General features: G+C 40.6%; 1 protein-coding gene across 2 annotated transcripts in view; it reads right to left on the bottom strand.

Annotated features, from left to right (window-relative positions):
* DPP6 (dipeptidyl peptidase like 6) overlaps nt 1-25,794 on the bottom strand; it is a 551,821-nt gene that overhangs the window by 476,884 nt on the left and 49,143 nt on the right. The window contains exon 1 of one of the 2 annotated variants that reach the window (XM_035317875.1): nt 16,900-17,131. The exons of the other annotated variant lie outside the window; for it this stretch is intronic. Coding sequence (XP_035173766.1) covers nt 16,900-16,950 — 51 coding nt within the window. The 5' untranslated portion in view covers nt 16,951-17,131. Of the gene's footprint in view, nt 1-16,899; nt 17,132-25,794 lie in introns of those variants that run through there. 2 annotated transcript variants of the gene reach the window in all.

Below are 25,794 nucleotides of genomic sequence, written 5' to 3'. Positions count from 1 at the left end.
AAAGAGAGAGAAAGAGAGAGAAAGAAAACTCTAAGTTATGTTCTACTCCCTGTACTGTCTCATAAAATGGGATCCAAATATTAAGTTTGTTCACATTTGCAAGTCTGTAACAGTAACACCTACAGCTGCTATTTTGGCACCAGAATTAGTACCAAACAAACAAAAAACCACAACCAACACCCAAACCCTCAAATGAAGTAATTCTTTGGTATAAGCTGCCCAATGACTGCTTGAAGCTTAATTGCTTTAACTTTTAGCAATGAATAATAGCCACCTATACAGCAATCTGATTAGAGAGCACAGATTCCATTTGTTATAATTAAAAATCTTGTTTAATGTCTCTTGCTTCATTGGTCATTTGGTTAGAAAACGCAAAGTCATTTATGAGAGTGATAATCAGGGTCATTTACAGGATCACTCCATCCTACTTGCATCTCCACAAGTCTCTGCTGTGCAGCGCTGGAACAGCCAAGGTGGAAAGGAAACAGTTCCTTTGCATCAAAACCATCCCTCTCTCTGCCTGGATCAGTTTGCTAATAGCCCTGAATTTTTGCCATTACACAAAAGACTGCAGTTAGCACAGCTAGCATGACATGGTCCTTATGCACTGCAGCTTTGTGATGAAATATTGCTTTTTTCTTTAAAAAAGCCTTAGCACATAATTTGGAATAGAACTTGGCACCCAAACTCCATGATAGCTTTTGTCTACAGAAATATGAAACTATCTCACTAGCTGCTAAATTTAGTGCCTTGGATTCAATATTTATCAGTTATGTTTTACAACAATATATAATGAAACACTCCTTGCAACATTGCTGAGTGAAAAAAGAGTAGGAAGTAGGAACGCCTCAGTGTAACATCTGAATTCTCTACTGGGAAAGCTAAAAGACTGTCTGCCTCTCCTGCTCATCACAGAAGAGTAACATTATGACCTAGATATATGCCATAACACTGCAAAGGTAGAGGGAGACAAACCACGAGGAGCAGATGATTTTCATCCCATAGTATGCCTGCAGTCACAGGAAAGGCCTGAAGGAAGGAGAAGGTGAAAGCTACATCTTCCATGCAGGAAGAAAATCAGCCAGGTTGGGACCACAGCTAACTTTGCTATTGATGCTTTCACACAGTTATTTTAGACAACAATACAGAAGCATGCAGTCCATACAAGAAGTAACAACACTGAGCAACTATTTAAATGAATAGTCCTCTCCAAATTAGCTCCAAAGAACTCATTGAACGCTATGCTTCAGCTTGTTTTTCCTTTGTTACCTCCTAAAAATCTCATATGGCATACATTGTAAACTCTGAGGTCTCTATTTTTGGGAAAACAAAACAAAACAAAAAACACTCTGGGCCAGCTTCTGAGCATGGCTCTTTTCTGAGTCAGTTGGGACCGTTCTTGTTGATGGCTGCCAGCTACCCTGGGACACTGGACCTCTCACCACAAAGTCACCCTCCTGAGAACACACCCCACGCTCCGCCAGCTATGTAAACCTGCTATGTAATAAGGATTACCTTAAGTGATAACATTTCCCTGGGAGCTGTTTGTCTAAAGTCAACATACGAATCTCAGCAAATTTGGCAAAGCTAACAAGAGCAGAATACCCTGTACTTAGAACAAAGGAACAGAGGTGGGACTGTGATCAAGGGCAAGTTTAAATGCGGTCGAGTGTGACAGCAGCTCTGATATTTTCACGCAAGCAGGTTGGGGATGATATTAGACTAGTCATGGGAATGTGGCACTCAGAGCAGCTGCCTGACCCAGATTCACTGTCAGTGGCTGACTACAGGAAAATAGGATGAATAGTGTCTATATGTGCTGCAGTTTCTCCCTGGGCATCATTTTCATCTTTGTGTTCCTCTTGAATGACACAACTGCATGAGGTGCATGGAGAATCAAGATCTAAATGGGTGGCACCAAAACTGGAGTGAATTTCAATGTCCGGTGTGGGATTTGGATGCCACATTCAGCTAGGCATGTTTTAAAATTTTGTCCATATGGAAGTTCTACAACAGTCTGCTTGAAATCATCCCATAGTGTATGCCAAGGACTTTAAGGAAGCCCTCAGTGCTTGTTACTGCACTCTAAATAATGAATGACTTTGAAAGTACATTTTTACATGGATATTCACAGCTGCAAAGGAACTATTGCTTCATTACTGAGAAAGCTGTAAATACTCCTCTGGAATTATCTCATATCCAACAGGGTATCAAGACAAAGCAAGCTACACATACCCATTGCATACTCAGACAGCAGATATCTTTTTTTTTTTCTGACGACAGAGAAACAAAATGCTCTTCAATATAGAATGTTTCTATCCTGTAGACAGTTCCAGATCCAATACCACTATTTATTTATGCAAACAGAGGTCAATTCATACTTGAAATACCATGCTGGATATTAAAGGAGTTGTATATGAAGAGTGTGGTTTTGCATAACATGATGGCTACAACAGCAAAGGATGAATTAAGCACTAACAGTTAGCGTCTGAGTATGCTTTCTTCAATCAGTCCAATTTACAGCATACTTCTGATGGTATTGGTAGGTTTTAGACTGTTGGGAATGTTATTTGTTAAAAAGTAAAACTAAGATGAGGAAAGGAAATCTCAATTTAGCAGAAAAATATATTACAATATTTGTTTTTCTTCCCAAGCAAGATGAAAACAAGGACCATTGAAACTTCCCGGTAAAAAAAAAAAAAAAAATCAGTTCCCATCAATCAAATTGCCTCATCTTATTAAAACTGAAATTAATTTTCTACATATTTATATTACATAAAAGCAAACAACAATCAAATATTATATGCTAAAGTTTTTGTTTGTTTGTTTTCTTTTTCCATGTGTTTGACTTTGGCAGATCGGTTTAATTCCTCTTTTTCTAGACAAAGTATTATCAAAATCATGCAATTCTTTTATGAGATTAATGGCACAAATGCAGAAAGCTTAAAAATAAAGAAATACTTGATCTCATTTTTTTTACTACATTCCGCTGTCAGTCAGAATTTTCTCATCAATTGAAATATCTATTTATCAATACATAGAATACCACTGGAAAAAAAAAAAAATAATAATAAAAAAAAAATTACAGTGCACCTATAGTAACAAATGCTGCTTAGATTCATTATAAAAGCTTGATTCAGACAAAAACACAGACAGGAATGGAAGAAACTATCTTGTTTTCTTTGTACTATAGAATAAAGCTGCTCTACAGTGTAGCTCAACTGTAGAGACTTACATGTCCCTATTCTCTCCTACTGCAAAACATACCTTCAGTAGATCCATGACATTTAATACAATCTTAAGTACAAACAATACTCCAACTTAGAAGAGTAAGACTTCAGTTTATGTATTGTAATAATACACATGAATATTATGGGAACTTACAATACTAGTCAAAACATACAAAGGCAAAGGAAGAAATTATTGTCTCTATTTCACACCTGGGGAATGGAGGAAAAGACCAGTGGGAAGCTCCAAACAGGCTGCAGCAACCTCAGCTGGAGGTGATACAGCTGCTCCCCAATGACAAAGCCACAATGAGAGATTTACCCAAGGTCACACAATAAATCAGGGTTGTATTCCCCCCAAATTCACTTTTTCTTCATGCCAAGCCTGATGTCTTCACTGCTGGACAGTGTTTCTTCTCAGAAAGCATGACACGTTAAAATCTCTGTGAAGCTGAGGACACCACAACGGCCACTGGTCGGCATGGTTTCCTGGGAGCACTACCCCCTTTGGCACTTAAATACAGTTTTGCTTTTAATTTTCATTTGTATATGACTAGATCAAATGGAGTGCCCACTGGTTAAATATCACACTCTCTCAATCACAGGCAAAGGCCCTACTCTTTCCATTTCAACACATCACAGTTGTCTTACACACACTGTAGCCTCCAGTAGCTGGAAATCTTTAAAGCTGTTTGATTTCAAGCAGCCCTGGCAGGCAAACAAAGTGGCAACAGTGAAATGTTACCACACTCTGCAATCAAAATGGACATCAATGGCAACATATACTGAAAGAAGAAAACCTTGTAGACTATGGGGCTCTAGTGACATGTTCATATAAAAGATTTACTATTCAGATTAACATGCTGAATTTTGATGAGACACTTTGCATTTCATTACCATAGGTTAGTCCTTCCTCTCGTTTATAGTCAAATCTCTAGACTTGCTTTTCTCCCCATGGCAGGACACATTTGCATTAACAACTTCTTAAGTTGCTCCACACCATAGCAATGTGGCGTAGGCTTTTCAGTTAGATTGTACAACACATCCTTCTACTCCAGCACAGCACACACATCAGTATTCTTTTGCTTCTCACCTCAGTCTGTCCTCGTTATAGCTGAGAATTGTTAGTGCCTTTCATCTCATCATAAAGTTGTTTCTCTACTGAATCATCAATATCATTTTTGCCTCTCCTCACACCTTCAGCATACATTCCTACAGCTTGCAAACAAAATTTATAACAAACAATACCACCACCTTAGGACCTTCACTAACATCAATTTGCTCTGCCTCATGCTCTCCTGTCCTGTCATGGACACACACACTTCATCATTTCACTGACATCATAGGATCCTAAATGGACGTTCTTGCTGACAGCGCTTTGTCTTACCTCGTATCACAAAGAAACTCCCTGCATTTTCTCATCACCCTTGCTGACTTTACTCTCATGACTTAGAGAATTTACAACCAGACTCTTCAAAACTTATGCCCTATTTAACCAAGGAACTGATAGTTTGCTGGTGTCCCTTCAGAGGGACTCCGTCTGAGAATGGAAAAGTAGTAAAGCTGACATGGGAGTCAATTAATTAAGAACTAAAGGATAGGAGTATAATTAATGTTAGCCTATATGGGTTTATGGAAAATGGGTCTTGTCAAATAAACCTGATTTCATTTCTTGATGAGATTCGATTTGATGGATAAAGGTAATGCTGTGGGTGTAATAGACTTAGACATCCACAAATGTATGAAGCTTTATTATTATAAGACACTCCATGACTAGACTCTGACAGTCTGCAGTGCCCCTGCTACCATCTTTTCCAGACATGTCTTTCACAGGCTTGGTTGCCGTCACATAGCTGGAGAGGTCAGTACACTTGACGTTCCTTCATCCTCAAATCAAGTGCAGCCTACCCCAACATACAGAGCCTTGTTGGTAACATGCAGAGAATGAAAGACGTCAAATCCTATGAAGATGTTTTCCTATGAAGAAAGGCTGAGAGAGATGTGGATGTTCAACCTGAAGAAGAGAAGGCTCTGGGGAAACTTCATTGCAGCCTTTCAGTACTTAAAGGGGACTTACAGAAAAGATGGAGAGCAATTTTTCTCTTGAGCAGAAAATGACAGGACAAGAAGAAATGGTTTAAAACTAATAAGGGGAAATTTAGATGAGATGTTAAGAGGAAATTCTTCACTTAGAGGGTGATGAAGCATTGCCACAGGTTTCCCAGAGAAGCTGTGAATGTCCAATCCCTGGAGGTGCTTGAGGCTAGGTTGAACAAGGCCCTGAGCAACCTCACCTAGTGGGTGGCATCTCTGCCCATGACACGCAGGTTGGAACGGAGTGATATTTAGGGTCCCTTCCAACATGAGCCATTCTATGGTTCCATGAACTCCTAAATACACAGGAAATTAGTGCCACAAGCCCCAGGGCAAGAACTTATGGAAGAAAATTGTAAAGCCAACATGCTCAGATTTTGCTAATAAACACCTCATCCCACTCTCATTCTCCCATAGAGTTCATTCATCACACTGCCCTGTGCACCAAACCTGTGTGTTGAAGTGGCCTGGCCAAGACAATTTGTATTTCATTAATACCAATCTTAATATTTCTGTTATGAAACTCTGTATGTTTAGTTACATGAGATGAAAAGTGTCTTCCTATGAGAATCTTCAAAAGGAGAAAGGACAAAATAGAAACTAGCACATTGGATGTACCAGTCTGACAATTTTACAAGGCACAAGAGAAATAATTGCATTCACTTTTCAGACAATAAAAGCGTTTATTGGGCTCAGCTTCTGTGATCCGATGGACTCTATTAGCCTCAAGCAAAAAATTCTCCTGCATACACCAATGACAAAACTGCTATGCTGTTATTGCTTCAGATAGCTGGGAACTAGGCTCAATATCCTCCAATCCAACATTTCATATGTATTGCAAGTTCTTGATGTGCCTGCGCATGAATTCACCAACTGCAGCATTCTTTGACATATGGACTCTGCCCATAAGTGGAGACTGCATGTGTCCTGACTACAAATTTAGCTCGCTCTTTATTTCACTCCAGGAACAGTGACTTGAGCGTCTGTGTTTCGTACATGGCACTTTACCTTCAAGCTGCTTTCCAAGCAATGCTGCTAGCTCCCTACAAAAGGCACAGTGTACAAAGAGTCCACTCCAGAGCCTGCCCCACAGAGACAAAGGTCTTTTAGGCCCCATCTCATCCCCCAACCCTATATCAGCTGGCCTTACACTTTCAACCCCTGTATGCAACATACACACATCTACATTGAACAACAAAAACATCATTCAGAAGGAGTGAATTCCACCCTCTGGTATTTTTGAGCTGAAAAAGAAATAAAAACAAAAATAAATAAATAAAACACCCACACACAAACTATTTTAATTCCAGTAACAAGACCACCAGGGCCACTTGGGCACAAGTGGGGTTCCTGCTACGTGATGTGCAATGCGGGCTCTATCAGTCACCTCCAGAGAGCACCTGAGCAGTGTGGTCACAAGCTGGTTCACAGTAATTCCTCATGCAGCTTGGGCTTTCTTTCTCTTACAGCACACCAAGATTAGCAAGCAGGCAATGGACGTTAGCAAGCATCAATAACTATCAATTTAGGATAGATTCAAACTGTGACTGAAGATTGAAAGCTTCCCCATACCCAAATGCAAATTGCCCAAAGCCTTCCGGTCTTTTCATTGTTCTGCCTTTCTTTAGTTGCATCTATTCATGATGTGTCCTCTTCAATATAGCAGGAAACACAGAGCTCAGGATAGCACTACCACCATTTGTCACCATTTTGCGGATTAACCCGTTTTATCTCAGTGTTTTCCATCGTGTCACTGTTAATATGCAATGCTTCATGATGATATAACTCCTTAAAAACTTAAGGGGATAGGTTAAGAAACAACAACAAGATAATTCTAGAGAAATCTCCAGAAAACAGATATTCAAATGTACAGATAGAACTGTATAAACACAGAAAACGGGGACTCTTCAGAGGAAACCAAAGCAGCCACTCCCTGAAAATACTGGAATGGCAAATTTTGTGCCACTGAGTTCAGCTAACATGGTCACATTCCTTCTCGTGTATTTAATCTCTCCCTAAAAGCATGTGTTTTTTCTCCCTCATTTTAACCCATCAAGAGGCCTCAAGAGCTAATATGATTCTCACTGCTACACTGTGGCAAGCTGCTTCTAGGCATATGGTGGGGTCATTTTCTTTTCTTCATTTCATAAATAATAACTGCCTTATATCCACAATGGGATTACATCCTGTTTCACTAGCTTTAGTGAAAAGATTAACAGAGTACCCTTGACTTCACATAATTTTGCCGTTTCTTGCAAGGCTTTGGAGCATCAAGATTATTTTTTTTTTTCCCTATACTGAATTAGAAATGTTTTGATTCTTTTTTTGTTGTTGTTGTTGCTAATGCAGGCATGACGGACTCTTACTAGTACTGCAGAGAAACCTGAAAAGACATTACATTTTATGAAAAATATCTGCAATTTGTACTTACAGCCAGCATCAAATTTAAACACTCCAAATCATGGTTAGGTGAAGTTTAGGGACAAATACATGCATAATTCATGAAAGCACAGCCATTACTGGTAGCTCCATAGAATAAATAGTCCTTGGTAGACACTGTGCGTTTGAAGGATGTACCACATTCACGCTAGCAATATGGAGCCAAATTGATATTTATGGTGTACTCACAATCCATTCAATTCTGTTTCCATTTGAACACGCTGGTGAAATACAGTGCAATATTCTGTTTCAGTTACTAGCAAAAGATACACTACTTCCAGCAGACCTCCTGATAACTGGAGAGTGCAGAAGAGCTGATGACTGCACAGAGTCCACTGGGGATCTTGTTATGCCAATCTAATTAACCTGGAAAATGCTCAGCTAGCACCGTGCTCTAGTCTTGCACACAGATGGAAAACAGGCTGTTTAACTATTGTGTGTGCAAGGCAGACTTCTCATAACTCCCCAGTCAGCAGAAACATTTAAGCATATGCATGTTTACCATTAATGTTAAACAGGTGATTAAGTACTCTGCTGAACAGGGAACATAACAAGGAGCATGCCTCTGGAGTATGTGAGTTTTGCTTTAATTGCTATTGCATACATACAGTTTTAATTTATTTGGTTGCCCTTAGATATTACCAATAGCCTCCTTTCTCCAGTGGAACCCCAGTTCTGTTAGAAAATGAATAAGTAAGTTGTGGAGATGCTCTCTTCGTATTATGAAAGCCTATCCATAAAAGCCAAAGAACCAAAAGAAGAAGTAACTAACTTTTATTTTTAAATTTGATGTAGTTTTGATAGATTTTGATTCCTCCAGGAATGTCCAAATCCAAATTAATAGTATCTTCCTTAACAAAGTTTTTGACAAATTATAAATATAAATGTTCATTATTAATGCTAATAAAACAAAACTAATGGAGAATAATATAAAAGCATCAGGGACCATAGCATAAGCTTTCCTTTCCTGAAAAGAAACGGTAACAACAAACTCTCAAATAGCAAGATCAGGAAAGGTACTATCATACTGATATGAAGTACAATTAATTTCTGCTCTTCCCACAGCAATTCATATATCCTTCATGTGGACCATAGATCTGTTTTTTAATGGAGTCAATAAAGTCAGAGCTCATGAATAATAATATTCCTGCATTACAATAATTTGCTTTACAAACGAGATCTTCATAAAAGGTACTTTCAGCCCCCTCACAGCAGCATGAGAAGGCATTCATATGAACATATTTTTCACATCCTCATAATTAGACACAAGAAAAGAGCAATACAAACTTATTTCTAGGTTGTTTTGGTTATATCGTATACCACAGAAGAAATACTCAGTATTTACAGAAACTATGCCAAGCTATCATTCCAATTTTTCTCCATGGTTTTAATAACATCAGTCCTAAATCATAAACAAATAAAAATGTTTCATTTCCAGCATGTTTCCCAGTTCATCATTACCAGTGAAAATGCAAACAAAAGTGCAGGCACACAGCATTCTCTGTGAAGCATCTGATGGAGCTTTTGAGGGTCTTTATGGGGGACAATGCATAAAATGGGATAAAGTAAAAACTTCAGAGTGCTTTCCTCAACCTGCAGCATTCTCTGGGATAACCACCTTACTCTTCCTTTATACTTTACTTCATCATGTCCCTTACCTTTGTCGTTTTTTATTTATTTATCTCCAGTACATTTCTGTTTGCCATCTTAAAAAGATAATAATTGAAAATCCTTAGTGACACAGCACGTGGTGGGATTTTGTGTTGAGATTCAGGTCTGAGTTTCAGGCACCTGAGTTTTAGACAAATTCCTTATTCAGCTCAGCAGAGGTAGTAAACCCATTAAGTTCAGCAAAAGTTTTGCTTGAGTAAGTGCTGAATAATGACTACAGAATGAGGCCATCTAATGTGTGACTGGAATTCCTGCCAAGTCTAACCATCTCCACACACACCTGAGCTGATGAAATCTTCTGGCCAGTATTTTCAGTAACTTGAGAGTGATTTTTCACAGGGTTCAGCAGTCTGCTTACTGTCCAGTGCTTCACTTGGGCACATAACAGCCACTAGTACACCGAATCCCACTGTTTTGAGTGGTCAGTTGTCTCACGTGTTCTTTGGCTGGGCTTATGGGTGCATCTCAGGGTAATCTCTAGAGTCATTTGGGATGAGATGGTGGAAATAGTTTATATTTTATAATAAAGACAATAAATATCGAGACACACCATCAAAAAGGCTCTTATTACAAACAAAATCCTGGCCTGGTTGCTGGCCATTCAGTAAGTTTTCAGTTCTCCTACCTTGTGCTTTGTAAGCGTTCAGATTGGTATGTACAAACTGTACATACCTTTCTTTGTATGATTCAGGGTTGAACTCAGACTCAGCTGCACAAACAGTAATTCTCTCCCCTAGTCAAAATACCACTGGTGATTCCACTGTTGCTGTTCCCAGCCTTTAATCTGGTAGTGATGGAGAGGATATCATTGGACATACTGATCTCACAGCAAAAGTTTTGTGCTTGGAAACTACCTGCAAGACACACTTTTCTTCCCAATGCACAGAATAAGAATTACAATGAAGGTGCTCCACAAATTCCCAGGATTTTATTGATACCACCACAAAAACAGTCACTGCAAAAGCAGAATTTTATCATAACCTTAATAATCCACTTCAAGGGCGATGAGGACATGGCAAATGCAAGCTTTCCTTTCTACAGTAATAATATTTCCTTAGGATGGTAGCAAGTCTACAACATCTACATGTATACGCATGCTACATCTGGGACCCGATTACTGATGTATTGTCAGCACTTGGGCCCTAATGGTTTATATTTATTCTGTAGATTAATTTCATTTTTAAAAATTTATTCCCAACTGAAGCCTTTCTAAAATGAACCATGGGAATCTGCTAAATGTGATGCTCCATTGGGAAGGAATACCCGGCTTCCTAAGTGACAGCATTATGCATTAGTGGATTACACAGGATTTACAGGACATAAAACAATCTAATAAATAGGGTTTGCTTGTTAATCTCACGTGAGTCATTGCTTAGTACAACAAAGTACAGACAACACACATGCAAACACACAGACCTAGAAGATAAATGCATTCATTGAGTTTGTGATGACATAAAACCACTTAGATTAAGTCCTTTTATAGCTAGAGGTGCATTATAATGTTCTGGGGCAGCTCTGTATACATGCAAACCATGGACCAAGTAATTTTTGCAGCAAGATGGCATCTGACTGAAGTGCAGCTCCTCTCTTGCTACAGCTCAACTGCAGCACTGGGAGACCCAACCTGCTTCTGCACGTGTGTGCTGGGACCTGGCCAGAGAAAAGCCCTAACCACGCAGCTTGTATATCCCCACATCCCACTGCAGATGGTTGGCAATCCCTGGAAAGATGTGCAGAGCAGTATTTGTCCTGCATAACAGCAAAGGTCTAGTGGGGTATTTAGTGTCATCTGAGATGCTCTGGAATATCTATGGCTACGTTTAAGCAACGGACTCAAGCCATAGGTATCTGCAGTGTAGATGTTTATGGCTCAGCCAGTACTCCCTATTTCTTTAAGTCAATGAAAGGAAATTGGCACTTAAGAGTGCAGTTCCTCTGGTCCATTTTGTACATCTACATGAAGTTGGGATGAATCATGCCCCAGATTCCATCAACTAAAATGATTGTAAAGAGAGCCAAGGCTGACAGTATTAGATATAGATGTCTCCATTGAAGAAGCCAATGTTTAGTCAGAGGAATCCTATTCCCACCTTGTTCTAATAAAGAACTATAAGAGCCAGAGAAACTATAGCACTTCTCTCAGAGACTATTCCAGTAGATAACATTTTTTTCTGTAAAAACTGAGCATCTTATTTTTCTAGTCCAAAATGTTCCAGCTTCAACTTCTAGCTTTTGAATCTTGCTCTGCCTTTGTCAGCTGCATTAAAGATGCTGCAACCTATTAGAAGTTCTGTACAAACCAGAGGTATACTTGTGTATGACTTGTTACTGCCTTCCCCTTTATATAGACAGTTAGACAAATACTAAGTTAGCCAAGGTTCTGCCAAGAAATAGAACCAGTGGGATGCACAGGAGTGACACTTGGTGCAAAGGAGCATGCTATTATCTTCTAGCAGTTGAAAGACACATTGCACAATGTAGAGGAGAACTTTCCTCATCATCTCAGGCCATCAACCTCTTCAAAACTTTTTAGGTTGTGATCTTTAGAAAGACGTTGCACTTCCAGACTTGATTACAAAACAAAAGTAAACTCTCGGCTATGAACAACTACAGTGCTTCTGTCCTGACTGCACGGCCACCTCTGAAGCCTCAGTCACTGTTCAGGGTGCTAGTGAACGACAGCTGAGTGGGTAGCAGTAAAACTACAACAGTCCCCTCAGTTTCTTCTCTCTTACCATTCAGGAAAGCAGTGAAAAGATTCAGAAAGAGTGGGCATAGACTATCCTGTGAACAGTCAAGACCCAGAGGAGGGATTGAAAAAAAGAACTTGGAAGTGTTCCTTTCTCCTTGTGAGCAGGAGGAAGCAGAGGAGCTGCTCCACCCAAGACAGAGTGATGCAGGAGTGATTACTGCATAAAGATTCAAGATGTTGAACCTTCAAAATTATGAAAGTTAGTTTCACCACAAGTTTTCAATTTTTCTTTCCCATAGCTAAATACTGACCAGCAGCACAGACTACTACATGAATCCCAAAGCCATTCTGAGACACAGCCTGGCCCCACATATTTCTCATGGGATTTTCAGCTCCCTTACCACTTCCCAAAATGCCAGGGGTAGACTCAGCCCCTCTATGCCATAAATAAGGATAAAGGTTCGGTGTCCCTTTAGATAAAGTGGGCAACACTGTGATCCTACTGGATATTTCCTCATATCTCCCCTCATAGCTCCCCTGCTTGCAGCTCTGGAGCCCCTGTGTTTCAGCTGAGGTAGTAGACAGCTGATGGGTAGTACACAAAATATGGACTGCGTTTGGCTTCTAAATCAAGTGGGAGCTGAGGCAGAGGGAAGGACAAAGTAGCAGGGAGGCTGAGCTGGAACAGAAACACCACCACCTACTTCAGTGTGGAAATCTCAAGAAAGATTAATCTCTATGCAGCTTCTTTACCCCATGGTAGGCCAGCTGCATTCTTGGCTGAGTAACATTACACCACGTTCAGTGTGTTGTGATTGATCACTGCAAGCAATAAACCTGTAGATAAAATACTGCAAATAAGGGAAATTACAATGGAACTTCAATGCCTGTTATTTATGGGTTTTAATATGAATTTACTGCTCCTGAGAGGCACTAGAAAAACAAAATGGGCAGGAGCAAAGCTGGATTTTCTGTTTGGTTGCACCAGTGTGTCTCTAGGAAGACAGAGAAGGAGCACACCAAGGATGACAGGATAGCTTAATCCTCATGCCATTTGTACCCTTGAGACCTACAAGGCCTCAGAGAGGCCAGCAGAGTTTCTGAGGATAACACTAGCCACTGGGCTTATTTTTGTTTTATATACGCTTCCAAGCTGCAGCTACCAGAGTCAGAATTCAAACAAGAAAACATCTAAATTTCCAGACTCTTCTATAAGTCCTCCCAGTGAACCAGGACACCCTCTTCTGCCCCAGTCATAATTCTTTTTCAAGAGAGTAAAGCAGAAAAGCGTCATATTCAGAGTTTCTCTTGGTAGTTTCTAAACATTAGGACAGATTCTGGCTAGGCGGGAACTCAGAACAAAAGTTTCATAGACACATCCTTCTAACAGAGAGAGCTGGTTACAGCAGATTGCTCACTGCTGTCACTGACAACTGAACGTGCCTAAATAACAGCATGCTCTCATACATCAGATTGAATTTTGCCTCACAGACCCCTGGGTGATTTCACTAACCCCTTTTTCTCCACTTGCCTAAGTGTCTACATCCAAAGGCAGCAACTCCTCTTTATCTTCATTGCAGTTGCACCCCTACCTATTTTGGTTCTCAAGATGTACACGGGGTACATAAAATGAGAACCTGGCACTGTGCTAAAGGTTTCTTTTGCTAGCAATCACATTCAAAAAAAAAAAAAAAAAAAAGGAAGATAGAAAAAGCAAGCCTGTGTGTGCTTGATAGATCAGTCCTTGGGGAAATGAAGGCATTGGCAGAATAAAACAACTGCAATTGCAGTTGGTATTATCATCCTTGACCTGAGAACTGAATGTGTAGAGGAATAAATAATTAAATAAATACTTCAGTGAAAAAAACCATACAGCTGCACCTACAGTTAGGATCAAATGTAGGTGCGTTAACTTAATCTCCAGAAGCAATGCACATTTATCTCCAAACCCTATCGTTGCATATTAACTTGAAAGACACTGTGAAAAACTCGTGGGATATGTTGGTTGTTACCAGAGGAAACCACTGTGTGTTAATCACTCCCTATGGTATTTATGTAGAATTAAGAGAAATCCCATTGTAAGATCGTGAACTATTTCTCAAAGTTATATTTCCCTGGCTTAAATGATTAATGGGAAATAGTGCAGTAAAATAAAAATAGGCACCTTTCCAGGTAAACGTTGTTGTTTAAAAAAGCCAAAAGAAAGCCCTGGTGAAATACTATCGCATGGATAAAAACATTTATCTTGGTGTCACAACAATGGCTTCGTTTTTGCTGGTCTAATTAGGTAATAAAGAAATCACAGGTGTAGTAACTCCATGAACTATCACCATACTTAAAAAGGGCCCACTGCACAGCCAGTGTGCCAGTATTATCACTTGCTGCCACATCACTTTAAGAATGAAATAGCTCAGTTTAAGAAAGATTTTTTAAGAAAAGAAAAATCAATATATAGTTATAAGCTTGTCCAGATTCTAAGCAACAGCAAAAGTGTTAGAAAATAAACAAACAAACAAAAAAGAAAACACTGCAGACTTTGAATTTTCAATGACTTTTAAAATTCTTTAAGACAATTAAAGCGGTGCAGAGTTTAATGCACTCCCCTGTGACTCCACACACAGCCCTCCCCTTATCTCAGTGACTGCCAGGTGTGTGAGAGGATACTCAGAGCAGGAGGGTTTGACATGACTAGTTCAGGACTCTGTTATTAGTTGTAACAAAAGTGGTAAATAGATAAAAAAAAAAATTCCTTTTAAATTTTTAAAAAATTAAAAAAAAAAAAAAAGCTTAAGAAAAAGGGGTAACAAAACTACTAGTCTTAACTTGCTAGAGTTTCTGCTGAAAGCATAGCTGAGATTTCAGGATTAGGTCCACTAGTTATTATCTTGAAGAAATGGGAAATCTCTCCAAAGATCTTAAAGCTCAAATATTTACCTAAATTTAATTCTTGTTTAAATGAACTGCAGATCCAGTTGCAACCACAGACCAGCTTAGCACAGAAACCAGCTGTGTGATTTAGGTGGCCCATAAAAACACAAGCATTAATTAAAGAAATCAGCTGTGTCAGTGGAACAGTTTCCTTATCTCTGAATTTCATTGAAGAACTCTTTTCTAAGATGCTGTCAAAGGAAACCTGGCATTGAGTCAGGGGGGACCGCCCTGAAGGGCAATAAGAAAGTGCTAACTGTGACTTAGCAGCCTGGGGACCGGATCCTGCTCCCCTCCCATTTGAATCAAAGGCAAACACTGTTGTCTCTGGCAGGTTTTGAATTGTGGACAGCCCTGGCTACAAAGCTCTCTGTGCAGATCGATCACTCCAGCCTTTGCTCATCTCACAGATATGTGCCGATGCGGATCCATTTTACCACGCTCAGAAGTGCCAGCCAAAAATCCCAGCAGAAGCCCCAGCCCTCAGCCGAGTGGCAGTCGGGGAATCCCTGCCCGCTCCTCGGTTCCTGACTTCATACACTAGTGATGAAAACAAGTGTGAGGCTTTTATTAATTCTGTGACATTACCTATGTAAATTAGATTAATCCTGCACTTTAATCGAACAATGTCATCTCAGGTGGTTAATTATTTTTTCTTAGTGGTGGAGCACATCCTCATCACAGACCATAACAACCTCTAGGATCAGTAGCTTGAGCAAATAATAATCTACATTTCCCCATGTTAAAAAAGTTCCAGCACCAGATATTTCCCAGGCATTTAAAAGGCAAAATGAAAGGAGTACGATGCAGTCACACTGCCTTTGCAATTCTGCTGGGGAATTGTTTGCAGAAGTTCCTGTTCAGTTCCCATAGTTGAATTCACAGGTCACATAGCATTGCACCTTCCTCTTAAAAACTACTGCTGGAAAAAAAGCAACATTACCGGACTTGGAGAAGGAGGCATTTCCTATAAAAGCCAGTAAAGCCTTTTACTACAGAACTTAAAGGATGGAGAACACTTTGGCTGCCTTTTGAACACATCGACATAGTGCATGAGAGAGACACACAGTACCACTTGTAGCACACCCCAACATCTCCCCTCCAAAGATGGCCAAAAGCCAGCTGCGAGCACTTTGCTGGGTAGCAGGGAGGGGACAGGAGACCAACAGGTACCCCTTTGCGAGCTCCAGGTCAGGCACAGGAAGTTATTCTCCCAGCAAAGCGCCCTGCAGACATCCCATTGCCCCATCACCACCCCTCCATCCCATCAGCAGCCCCCGGGGCACCAAACATCCCCAGCGGGTCAAGCCAGCGGGCAAAACACACCAACATATTTCCATCAGCACAAGATGGCAACCAGCGCTTCTTCCGGGAGAGCAGCTGGCTTTTTTTTTTTTTTTCCTTATTTTTTTTTTCCTCTTTCCTTAATGGAGGGGGAGCTGATTGAAAAGGCATCCCGAGTAGGATTTTTTTTTAAAGGCATCGAGGCAAATGCTTGCACTAGTAATACTCAACGGAACGCCAGGTATGCCCCCCACCAGCACCCCAACTTGGCGAAGTTACCCGTACCGGGGAGCGATGCCCGGAGCTATCCCAGCTCCACCGACCCCCAGCCGGGCGCCCCCCACCCCTCGCTGCGCCCCCGGCCCCCTCCTAGCGGGGGCAGCGCCGCAGCCTCCGCACCTCCAGGAGCATCCTTCGGGAGGGGACCAGGAGCATCCTACCTTGGTGCCCCTGCAACCAAGGGGGGCCCGTAGGAGGTGTCAGGGTTCCGGGCAGCGCCAAGCCCAAGCAAGGAGCCCCGGCACTTACTTACAGGCACTGGAGGCGCCAGCCGCAGCCACTTACCATCATGTTTCCTTGCATTTTAGCGGTTTGAAACATTGCCTTTTCCTTCATTTTTTTGCTCTGTGCGTGCGTGCGTGTTCTGCTCTCCGGGAGTTAGTTAATCCAGCGGCTGGAGCACTTTAGTGAAGAACTGGCGTGCACTTGCGATGGCTTTTTGGTGTGGAGTGGAGGGGACTACGAGCAGCAGAGGGGGAGGCTGCCTGCTTGCTTTTCTTTTTTTTTCCTTCCCCACCCTTTCGACATATATTTTCCCTTTTGTCAAAAAAAATAAAGCATGCAAGATCAAGCAAGCCCTGCCGGAGGGGAGGCAGGAGCTTGCAAAAGGGGGGTGCAGCCGGGCTCAGTCCCCTCCCAGCTGCAGCTTTTGCCCTGGGGAGCCGCGGGAGGGAGCCGCCCGCTCGCCCCCGCCCCAGCCATCCCCGGCCACCGCCCCGGGCCCGGGAGGTCCCGGCGAGCAGAGGCCACCCCGGGATACGGTTAGCAAATCCCGGGGGGGGGGGGGGAAATAAATAAAAAAGAGAGAGATGGAGAAGGGCGGTGGGGCGATGGTCCCTTCCCCTGGCCGTGCGCGACTCGTTGCTCTCTCGGGGGGGGGGGGGGGCACCCGTTTTTTTTTTTTTTTTTTTTTTTTTTTTTCTTTTTTTTTTTTCTATTTTTTTTTCCCTCCAAACAGGAACAGAGGAAAGGGGGGGTGGGGGGGAGAGGAGCCGCCTCTCCCGGCGTTAACTGTTCACCGGCTAGAGCCTGCGCGGCCCCTGCCAGGCCACGGCTGCTGCAGGGAGAATGGGGATTAGGAATTCCCCCGGAGGGCGTTAGCGGGGGATGCGCGCCGCAGTTTCCATGGCTGCCCCCCCAACCCCCCTGCCCCCTGCCCGCCTGGAGACCCCGGGAAGCGCCCGGCTTAGTCCTGGGGGACACCCCCAGTGTGGGATACGGGTTGCGGGGTGCCCCCCTCCATGCAGCCGGAGCTCGGCCCCACTGTGGGGAAATGAACGCCTGTGCCTGCAGCCAGCCCCGGGCAACCCTTTTGCTCCCTTCCAGCAGCATCCCCACTTTTCCTGAGGTTTTTCACAGCTGTGAGCCCGGGGAACCTCTCTACCACCAGCCAAACCTCTTCTCCAGTGGCCGTTGGAAGATTTCCTCTCCAGATGCCCTTGCAGGTAGGTGGATTTCCAGAGACAGCCCTGCCACACATCCCAAAGGCTTCACCTCAACCTGCCCATGTGAAAAACTCCTTCCAGAAGAGATGTGTCTTTTTCTGTCTTCCTGGATTTCATGTATGTCACTTGTCCACTGATGCACCAGGAGTAATCACAGCCATCTCCAGGATTAGATGCCCATCTATTTATTTTGGGATGGTCTTGCCCACTCCAAAGAAGAGAAGAAACTCTAAGGAGAGAGGAAGTAGTTTGCTTAATAGCTGAGAAGGAAAAGCAAGAAGAAAAAGGTGTAGGCAGAAACTCTCTTCTTGTCACCTATGGTTTAACCAAGGCAAAAAGCTAGAGTAGAAGCTCCCTGTTTTTCCACTGGGGGAATTGCAGACCCTTCCATGAGTCCTTTTGCTGTGCTCATCTGTAGCGCAACATACTCTGGTCCTTCACAGCTTGTAGCATCTTGATCTCATAGGCAATGGACGTTCATTAGGAACAGGAGACAAAGTGCACAATCTCATAGTGGTGCTCACACCATTTTTCTCTCAGCCATGATCCAACTCTTTGAAAGATATTCAAATATAAAATATCTCACCTATGATGTTAAGCATGTCTTGAAAGCAATGGTAATGAGGAAGTGAACACATGCAAAGTGCTTTAGCTATGGTGAATTGTAGCCTCACCTCTGCCCAGGCTGAGACTCAAAGCCACCCATGGGAAATGCCGATGGCAGGTGATGCTGGTCTGCCTGTGTGAGCTGTCATACTGCAAAAATGCCACTCACTTGCACTTGAAACTTTGCTTACAGGTTTTGGTTGTCTTCTTCCTTGTCTTTGTTTGGGAACCCCATACACCTGATACGTGGTGCCTCTTGAGCAGGAAGTTCTTCATAACGTTTCTCGAATTTTTCTCTCTTGTTTTCTTTACTTCAATTTTTATGTTTTATCAAACAGTTCCTGTTGCATCTCAGTATTTTACCCTCAGGTGTTTTAATTATGTATGAATGCAGAATATTTGTTATCTACTTCACAGTTAGTAGTCCCATTTGCCTCTTGTTTTACTTTATACACCAATAGAATTACTTACCGTATATTGCACTCTGGAAATAGTTTTTTGGATATTTTTCCCTCAGCTTTGGGATAATGCAGCTACTGGGTTTGCTTGCCTATTTTCATTTTTAAATTTACATGCAATTGGAATAACCATAGCAATTGCCTTGATTAAAACATATTTTTTTAAAGTTGAACTACAAAATTCTGTTTCACCTTTGACATTATCCAGTTCTTGAGATTTTATTATTATTATTATTTGACACCATCCAGGGCTCATTTGGCCAGCATTTGTACATTAGTGTACTTCAACACCACAGACAATGCTCACATCTTCATAATCCAGAGATTTCAAAAAAAATAGGAACCAACAGTCAATGTCGGCAACACAGTGCAAGATGATAACACTGCTGATGTTGGAGCAAAACCAAAATCTATTATGTGACAAATTCTTGATTTACCACTTTTAGTTCTCAGGTTTTTGAACCATTTAACACTTTGAGAAAAGAGGCAGTAATCACTTTATCTCTGAAAGCTTTATGGCCAGTGTCTACCCTTGGAGGTTTCCAAGATCCTACTGGATAAAGCCCGGAGCATCCTGTCTCTGAGCTGGAGGTTGGGCTAGAGACAAGCCTAAATTATCCTGTGACCCATAAGATCAGAAAACTCCAAACTGAATGACCTTTTTTTTACTGGCTATACTCAGTCGCCATCCAGACAGCAGGATACTTCATCTATATAAGAAAACAGAATGCCTCTTAAGGAAAGGACTTGGGTCACTTTCAAAGATGATTCCAAAACTGCAACCCTCATGGTCACAAGGACTTTGGCTTCTGCCTAACATGATTTTGGCTGCTGTTTTCCATATCTGAATCACTTCTGTTTGGCTGACAAAACAGCTAGGACTTGCTCTGGGATGTTGAAGTGTGAGACTAAGTCATGCTCCAGACTTGTACCTTGAGCTATGGCCAGGTGATTCCACTATGAATGGTCGATTAAGCAGTTTGGTAAGCTACAAGTGATATTACCACATTAATCTCTCAAATATGTTAACCCTATTGGACTTCTTTTCATCTGGCATTCAATCTACTATTGAGCTTTTCTTCTTCATGGATTTTCCCCAGGTAATTTTAGTGGAAATTCACTAGAGCTGCAACAAATACTGAACATTAAACAAGGATCAACTTTTCACGCCTAGGAAGTGAAATGGTGAATGCAGAAATGACCTGAAATTTCTTCCACATTTCTGTAGGGAACATTTTTAACTTTGAATGATGTAGAAAGATAACTAATTACCCTATGACCTAAGACAGTAACAAGATTTAAACTGTTAAAAAGCTTGCTGGTGGCTATTCTGAATTTAAGGCTAAAGATCTAGTCCAGAAAACTTCAATAAAAAATGAAAATGTTTCTTAACCATGTCAGGTGTTTTATTAGAGAAAAAAAATGATAGAATTTGTGACTTTTTGCATATGTCATTTTAGTCCCAATGTACCTCCTTTGTCAGCAGTCACTGCCTGTATAAACATGGGAAAGTTCAGCCTAGACTCAGCTGACTCTCAACAGCAAGATTTTAAATGAAACCTTTTTATAATTATATATATGTATGCATGATATAGTTATATATACATATCCATCCATTTGTATCTAAGGTACCTACCATGTGAACTTGGGCTTTTTATACTTGATCCACCAATTTTCTCTATATCTCAAGTATTATGACAAAAACAATATGGCATCTTTATCTGCCAATATTTTTATAGGCCTTTCTGAAGAAATGTGTTTTTCTCACTTCTATCACAGTATGCAATACATGGGGAAAAAGAAAAAGAAAAAACTGCCTTATAGAAATTTTATTCTTTGTGGGTTTCAGTACTCTGATGCAGACTTCCTTTATCTGAAAGGGAACACAGGCTACAATGCTTACATCCTATTCACAATACTTTATTTAAAGCTATATTGATAAGAGAGTGGGAGAACTTATTTTATCAACTAAAACATTCACTACATTTGATGCTGGCTCTCCTTCTCACTAGCCAAAACAAGCCTGGGAACAGTCCTTCTGAATGGAAAGAAAGAATTAATCTCACGCAGCATTAGCTGGCTGCATAGCACTGACTTTCATTTATTCAGTATTTTAAAAGAAAAATGTTTTAAGTATGTAAGATCACAGAAAAATACAACAGCTGTTGAACTAAAAGTCAGTTCTGAGAATATCAGCATTTTACTTCATCTCCCTAATTTAAGGTCACATTTTATTACCCCCAGTAAAATAATTTGTGTAATTTAAAAATATATCAAACAACTTTTTTTTCCAAGTCAAACCCTTCTGTGAGAATCCCATCTCTTTCCTGTAAGCCTCATGCCTCAATTGTGCAATCAGGCTTCTCTCCATCCTAATTTCAAGACTGTGCTCTCTAAGACCAAGTCATATCACACCTCCAGCCAGTACTCCCTCTCCCTTACTTCCTGGAAGACCCATGTTCACAGTGTGTTGTGGTGAGATCCACATCTACCTTTCGTGGGGCAAGTGGTTTGAACTGAGCATTGAGGGGGATCTGATTTGCACTTTCTGTCACACACCAGTTTGCCATGGGAACATATTTTGCAGAACTTGAAAATACTTACTCAGCCTTAAATCTAAAATAAATCTAGAGTTTCAAAAAAACAACATTTCCTCTCCTATTGAGACTTACTACCTATGTGCTAGTGTTTTGTCCTAGAAACCCTGAGGAGGAATCTAACTCAAAAACTCAGGATCACAGGATCATTTAGGCTGGAAGGACCTAATGAAATCCCTACATCCACCTTCTTCCCAAGTAGGGTCATCTCTGACGTTAGCCCAGGTTACTCAGGGCTTTATCAAGTCAAATCTTGAAATCTTCCAGGAATGGTGACTGCACAGCCTCATATGGTAACCTGTTCTAATATGTGGTCTTATTAGTGCCAAGGAAAATAGATAATCACCAAAAGAAAGATCACCGATAGTACTTGCTTGCTATTAAGTTATAGCATGCAAGAGGGGTGGGATTGGTGATATCCCAAATAGAATGGTTGAGTGTTACATTGTGCAAACTTAATGGAGGCCAATAAAATAACTTTAGTAGTAGTAAATAAACTCCATAATGGTATTTAGTAGTACAACATAGGAAAAAAAAAAAAAAGTTATAAACAAGCAATTTTTTTCTCCTAAGTGGACCAATTTTGAGAATTTTATATGTCAAGCCATGCTACATGTCTATTCTGAAAAACCCTTACTCAAACTGTGCTGGAACCTTGCCCATGTATTTAAACAAAAACATGGAGACAACTGTAGTGATAATTCATTCTAGTAAAGAGAAGACATTGGAGGGAGAGATAAAGTAAATGAACTGTTAAATAAATTAAAAATTGACTTCTGAGAATCCCTAATTCTTCAAGAAATTAGAGTTATGACAGAGCAGCTGCTGTTAAAAAGTTAACAGTTGCTAGTTCTTACTGCATGAGGGTAGTTAAGACATCTTTGTTAACCCAAATAGGAGAGAAGAGGCTGAAATCAGGGAAATAATGTTATCTCAGATATGCTGAGGATAAGGAGTATGATGGGAACCACTGAATTTCAGAATGATTTGTCTTTGGGCCATTAATGATTTGTTTATTTATTTATTTTTAAAACCACACCTACATTTTGGTGAAGGTACTGCCAACATTGTCACCATGTAAGGACATTCTCCCCCCCTCTTCATATTCTCCACCTTATTTCTCTGCTAGCCTGCCCATTTATTTCTCATCCCCCTGCATAGGCACAACCTCAGTCAGTGAGACAGCGGACTAAGCAACGTTACATGCCCAGGGAATTCACAACCCCATAGCAGAAAACTGTTGCCTTTGAGAAAAGACTTACCAGCATGTTTCTGTTAAAGCAATAGGAATGTGTTTTCCCTAAGGTGCAACTGGACAGTTTATTTGCCATGTACCTACTCCATCCTGGGTGAAACTGGGGGGGGGCTCAACACAGCAGATTTTTTCTGACACTATTCAGACACTAAATGGCCATGTATGTGCTTTGACATCTAGCTCTTAGAAAACATGGTAATTTATTAGATTCACCAGGGACTTGTCTTGAGACACATCACCTCTAGACAGCTACCTGGAATGCAGTCAATTCCCCATTACCTGCAAGTGAATTATTCAGCTGCAAATAGACCATAACATTGGTACAGTGTGTTTTCATGTAGTCCATGAAAAACCACAGAGCTTACAGGCTCACATAGGGCTCTGCCTTCGTGTTATGCTGCCACCTCAACTAGCCTAGCCACTCTCAGTGTGCTTCATAAAAGTATAATCTGATGACAGATCTCATATTGAGATCCGTAACACTAATGGGTGTATAGAGCTCCCGGCCTACATGTCCTGTGTTTCTGCTTTATTAGATAGAAGCATTTGTGTCTGTTTTTCAAATTTTGAACCAAATGCTATGCTCTGGCGTTTAACTTCTAAATGCCTCAGACACTTAAAGTACACTTACAGCACTCATACAGAATATAGGAAGTGAGGCTTAGATGAGCCCATATGGAAGTACGTGCCCATAAGGAGCATGTAAGTTTACTTGCTAAGACAGGCAGTGTATACGCTCCATTACACAGCTTGGGTGTGAGGCAACATAGACAGCTGCAGGCTAGGACAGTAGGAGCCAGAGGATTGCTCAAAAAACCTACAGATTCCCCTTTGAATCGTCTGTTTCTTCACACTTCCAGCTTCTAAGCCCCATGAATAAAAGCTAAAAATATGCAGTATTCAAATAATTACTTTTTCATGAATGAAATTGATTGTTGAAGTTGCCAAGGGATTCAGAGTCAGAGGAAATGCATTGGCAGAATACATCTTATGCAAAATGGAATGGCCTATGAAATTTAAATATGTGGGAATGGTAGGAAAATCTGGTCAAAATCATTAGACACGCTAGTGACAACAGGAAAACACTAATATGAAGCATTCTGAGACCTTGCTTTTCAGGTAGGTACCATTTCTGGGTAAACACAGCTAGAATTTTTAAAACTTTAAAAACTACATCTTCTGTAGTAAAATGACACACACCACGTTAATATCTTTAAGCAAGTATTCTCACTATTAAACATATTTTGGATTGACATTTGGACTTCACCAAATCTAGTGTATAAACAACAGATCACAGTGTCTTTCCTAAATTAAGAGTATCTTGTGCCACTTGCTTCTTCCAGATAAGTGGGTGCTTCAGAGTTTTAAAAAACACATACTAAATTAATAAAAGGATAAGTAAAACATGGTATGTTAAAGCAACATACGCGTTTTTTCATTAACACTGAAATGAAAATATTGACAGACTTGTGTTAAACATTGAAATTTTGTTATGCACTGGATTTCATTCTCTAAAATATTTTTAAGTCAATGCCATTCTGGCAGTTACTTTTTTTAATGACAGGTACTTTGAGGAAGCAAAAAGCATCAAAGTCCCCTTCACTCAAGTATTCACTCCTGACAGTGATTCCAGCCAAATTGGAAAGATATCAAAACCACAAGTAGAATCTCACATATATTGCCAAGAAAATGCCAAGCTTTAAGACCCAAGCAAGCTCATCCCATTAAAACAAACAAAAGCCCAACTGTTCAATCCTACAGCTATGGCTAGGGTCTAGCCATAAAGTTTCCTTCAATGTGCAACAACACTGTAAGTCAAGATCACTATTGGTAAAAAAATAGTACAGTTCCCACTCCACCCAAGAATGAACATTCTTTTTAATGAATGCCCCAGTGAGAGTATATTGCTCAAAAGGCATTCTGCCTCTGCTATATGTTAGGAAAGACACTATTTCTGTACTGTAGTCCTGCAGATAATTTTTATTTTGTGAATATCAGTGTATTTCTGTTTCTTTCATGAAACTGTATGGGTTCTTTTAGGTAGATAATTTAATGCTTGCCAACTCCCATTAATTTTGAGCTAGACTTTCTAGCCTGGAAGACATACTGAAACATTCTAATTTCAGATCATGTGGGTCTATGTTTTGATTAAAGAGCCAATTTTTTTTTCTTTCATTGTGATACGGATGATTAAATTTCTTTGCTAATTTTCTGTATCACCTCAGAACACCCTGTGCCTGACAAAAATATTTCAACAAAATAAGACTACATTTAATTGCTTTACTCCTTTTATATGATGAGAGGTTGATATAAGCCTGTCAATTCACTTTTAGTTCTCTCTTTGAAGGTGATGAAAATGCTTCTTACTGTCAGATGATGTTCCTACAACACCCGCAGATAATTTTTTCTTCACTTTTCAATGGACTTTCAATGGATTTTCAGTACAGGGGATGACCACATCTTGCAACATAGGCATTGTAACATACTGTTTATTCTTCCTAGGTTTAAGTGGTGAGAAAGGCTCAAATTCTCATTTCTTTGACCTGAGGTATGTAAAGCCTTTTGAACAGTGGATATCATGTCTACAAGTAATCTGTATTGTGTATTGGTGTGCACCAGTTGCCAGGCTGGTGTTATGGAGGTCACCAAAGTCAAGGATTTACTTAATCTGTTGGGCCAATCACTTAACTTGCATTATTTGAGTTTATGAAGGTGTGAACTCTTTAGGGCATGGACTACTTTTTATCATGTTTCTAAAATGCTGGAGCAAACAGGGCACTGACTTCTTTCCAATAACATATGACATTAGAATAATGTCA

This window comes from Oxyura jamaicensis, chromosome 2 (genome assembly GCF_011077185.1).
Source record: "Oxyura jamaicensis isolate SHBP4307 breed ruddy duck chromosome 2, BPBGC_Ojam_1.0, whole genome shotgun sequence".
Lineage (NCBI taxonomy): Eukaryota > Metazoa > Chordata > Aves > Anseriformes > Anatidae > Oxyura > Oxyura jamaicensis.
Note: the sequence above shows the minus strand (reverse complement) of the source record. Positions and strands in the feature narration are given on the sequence as shown.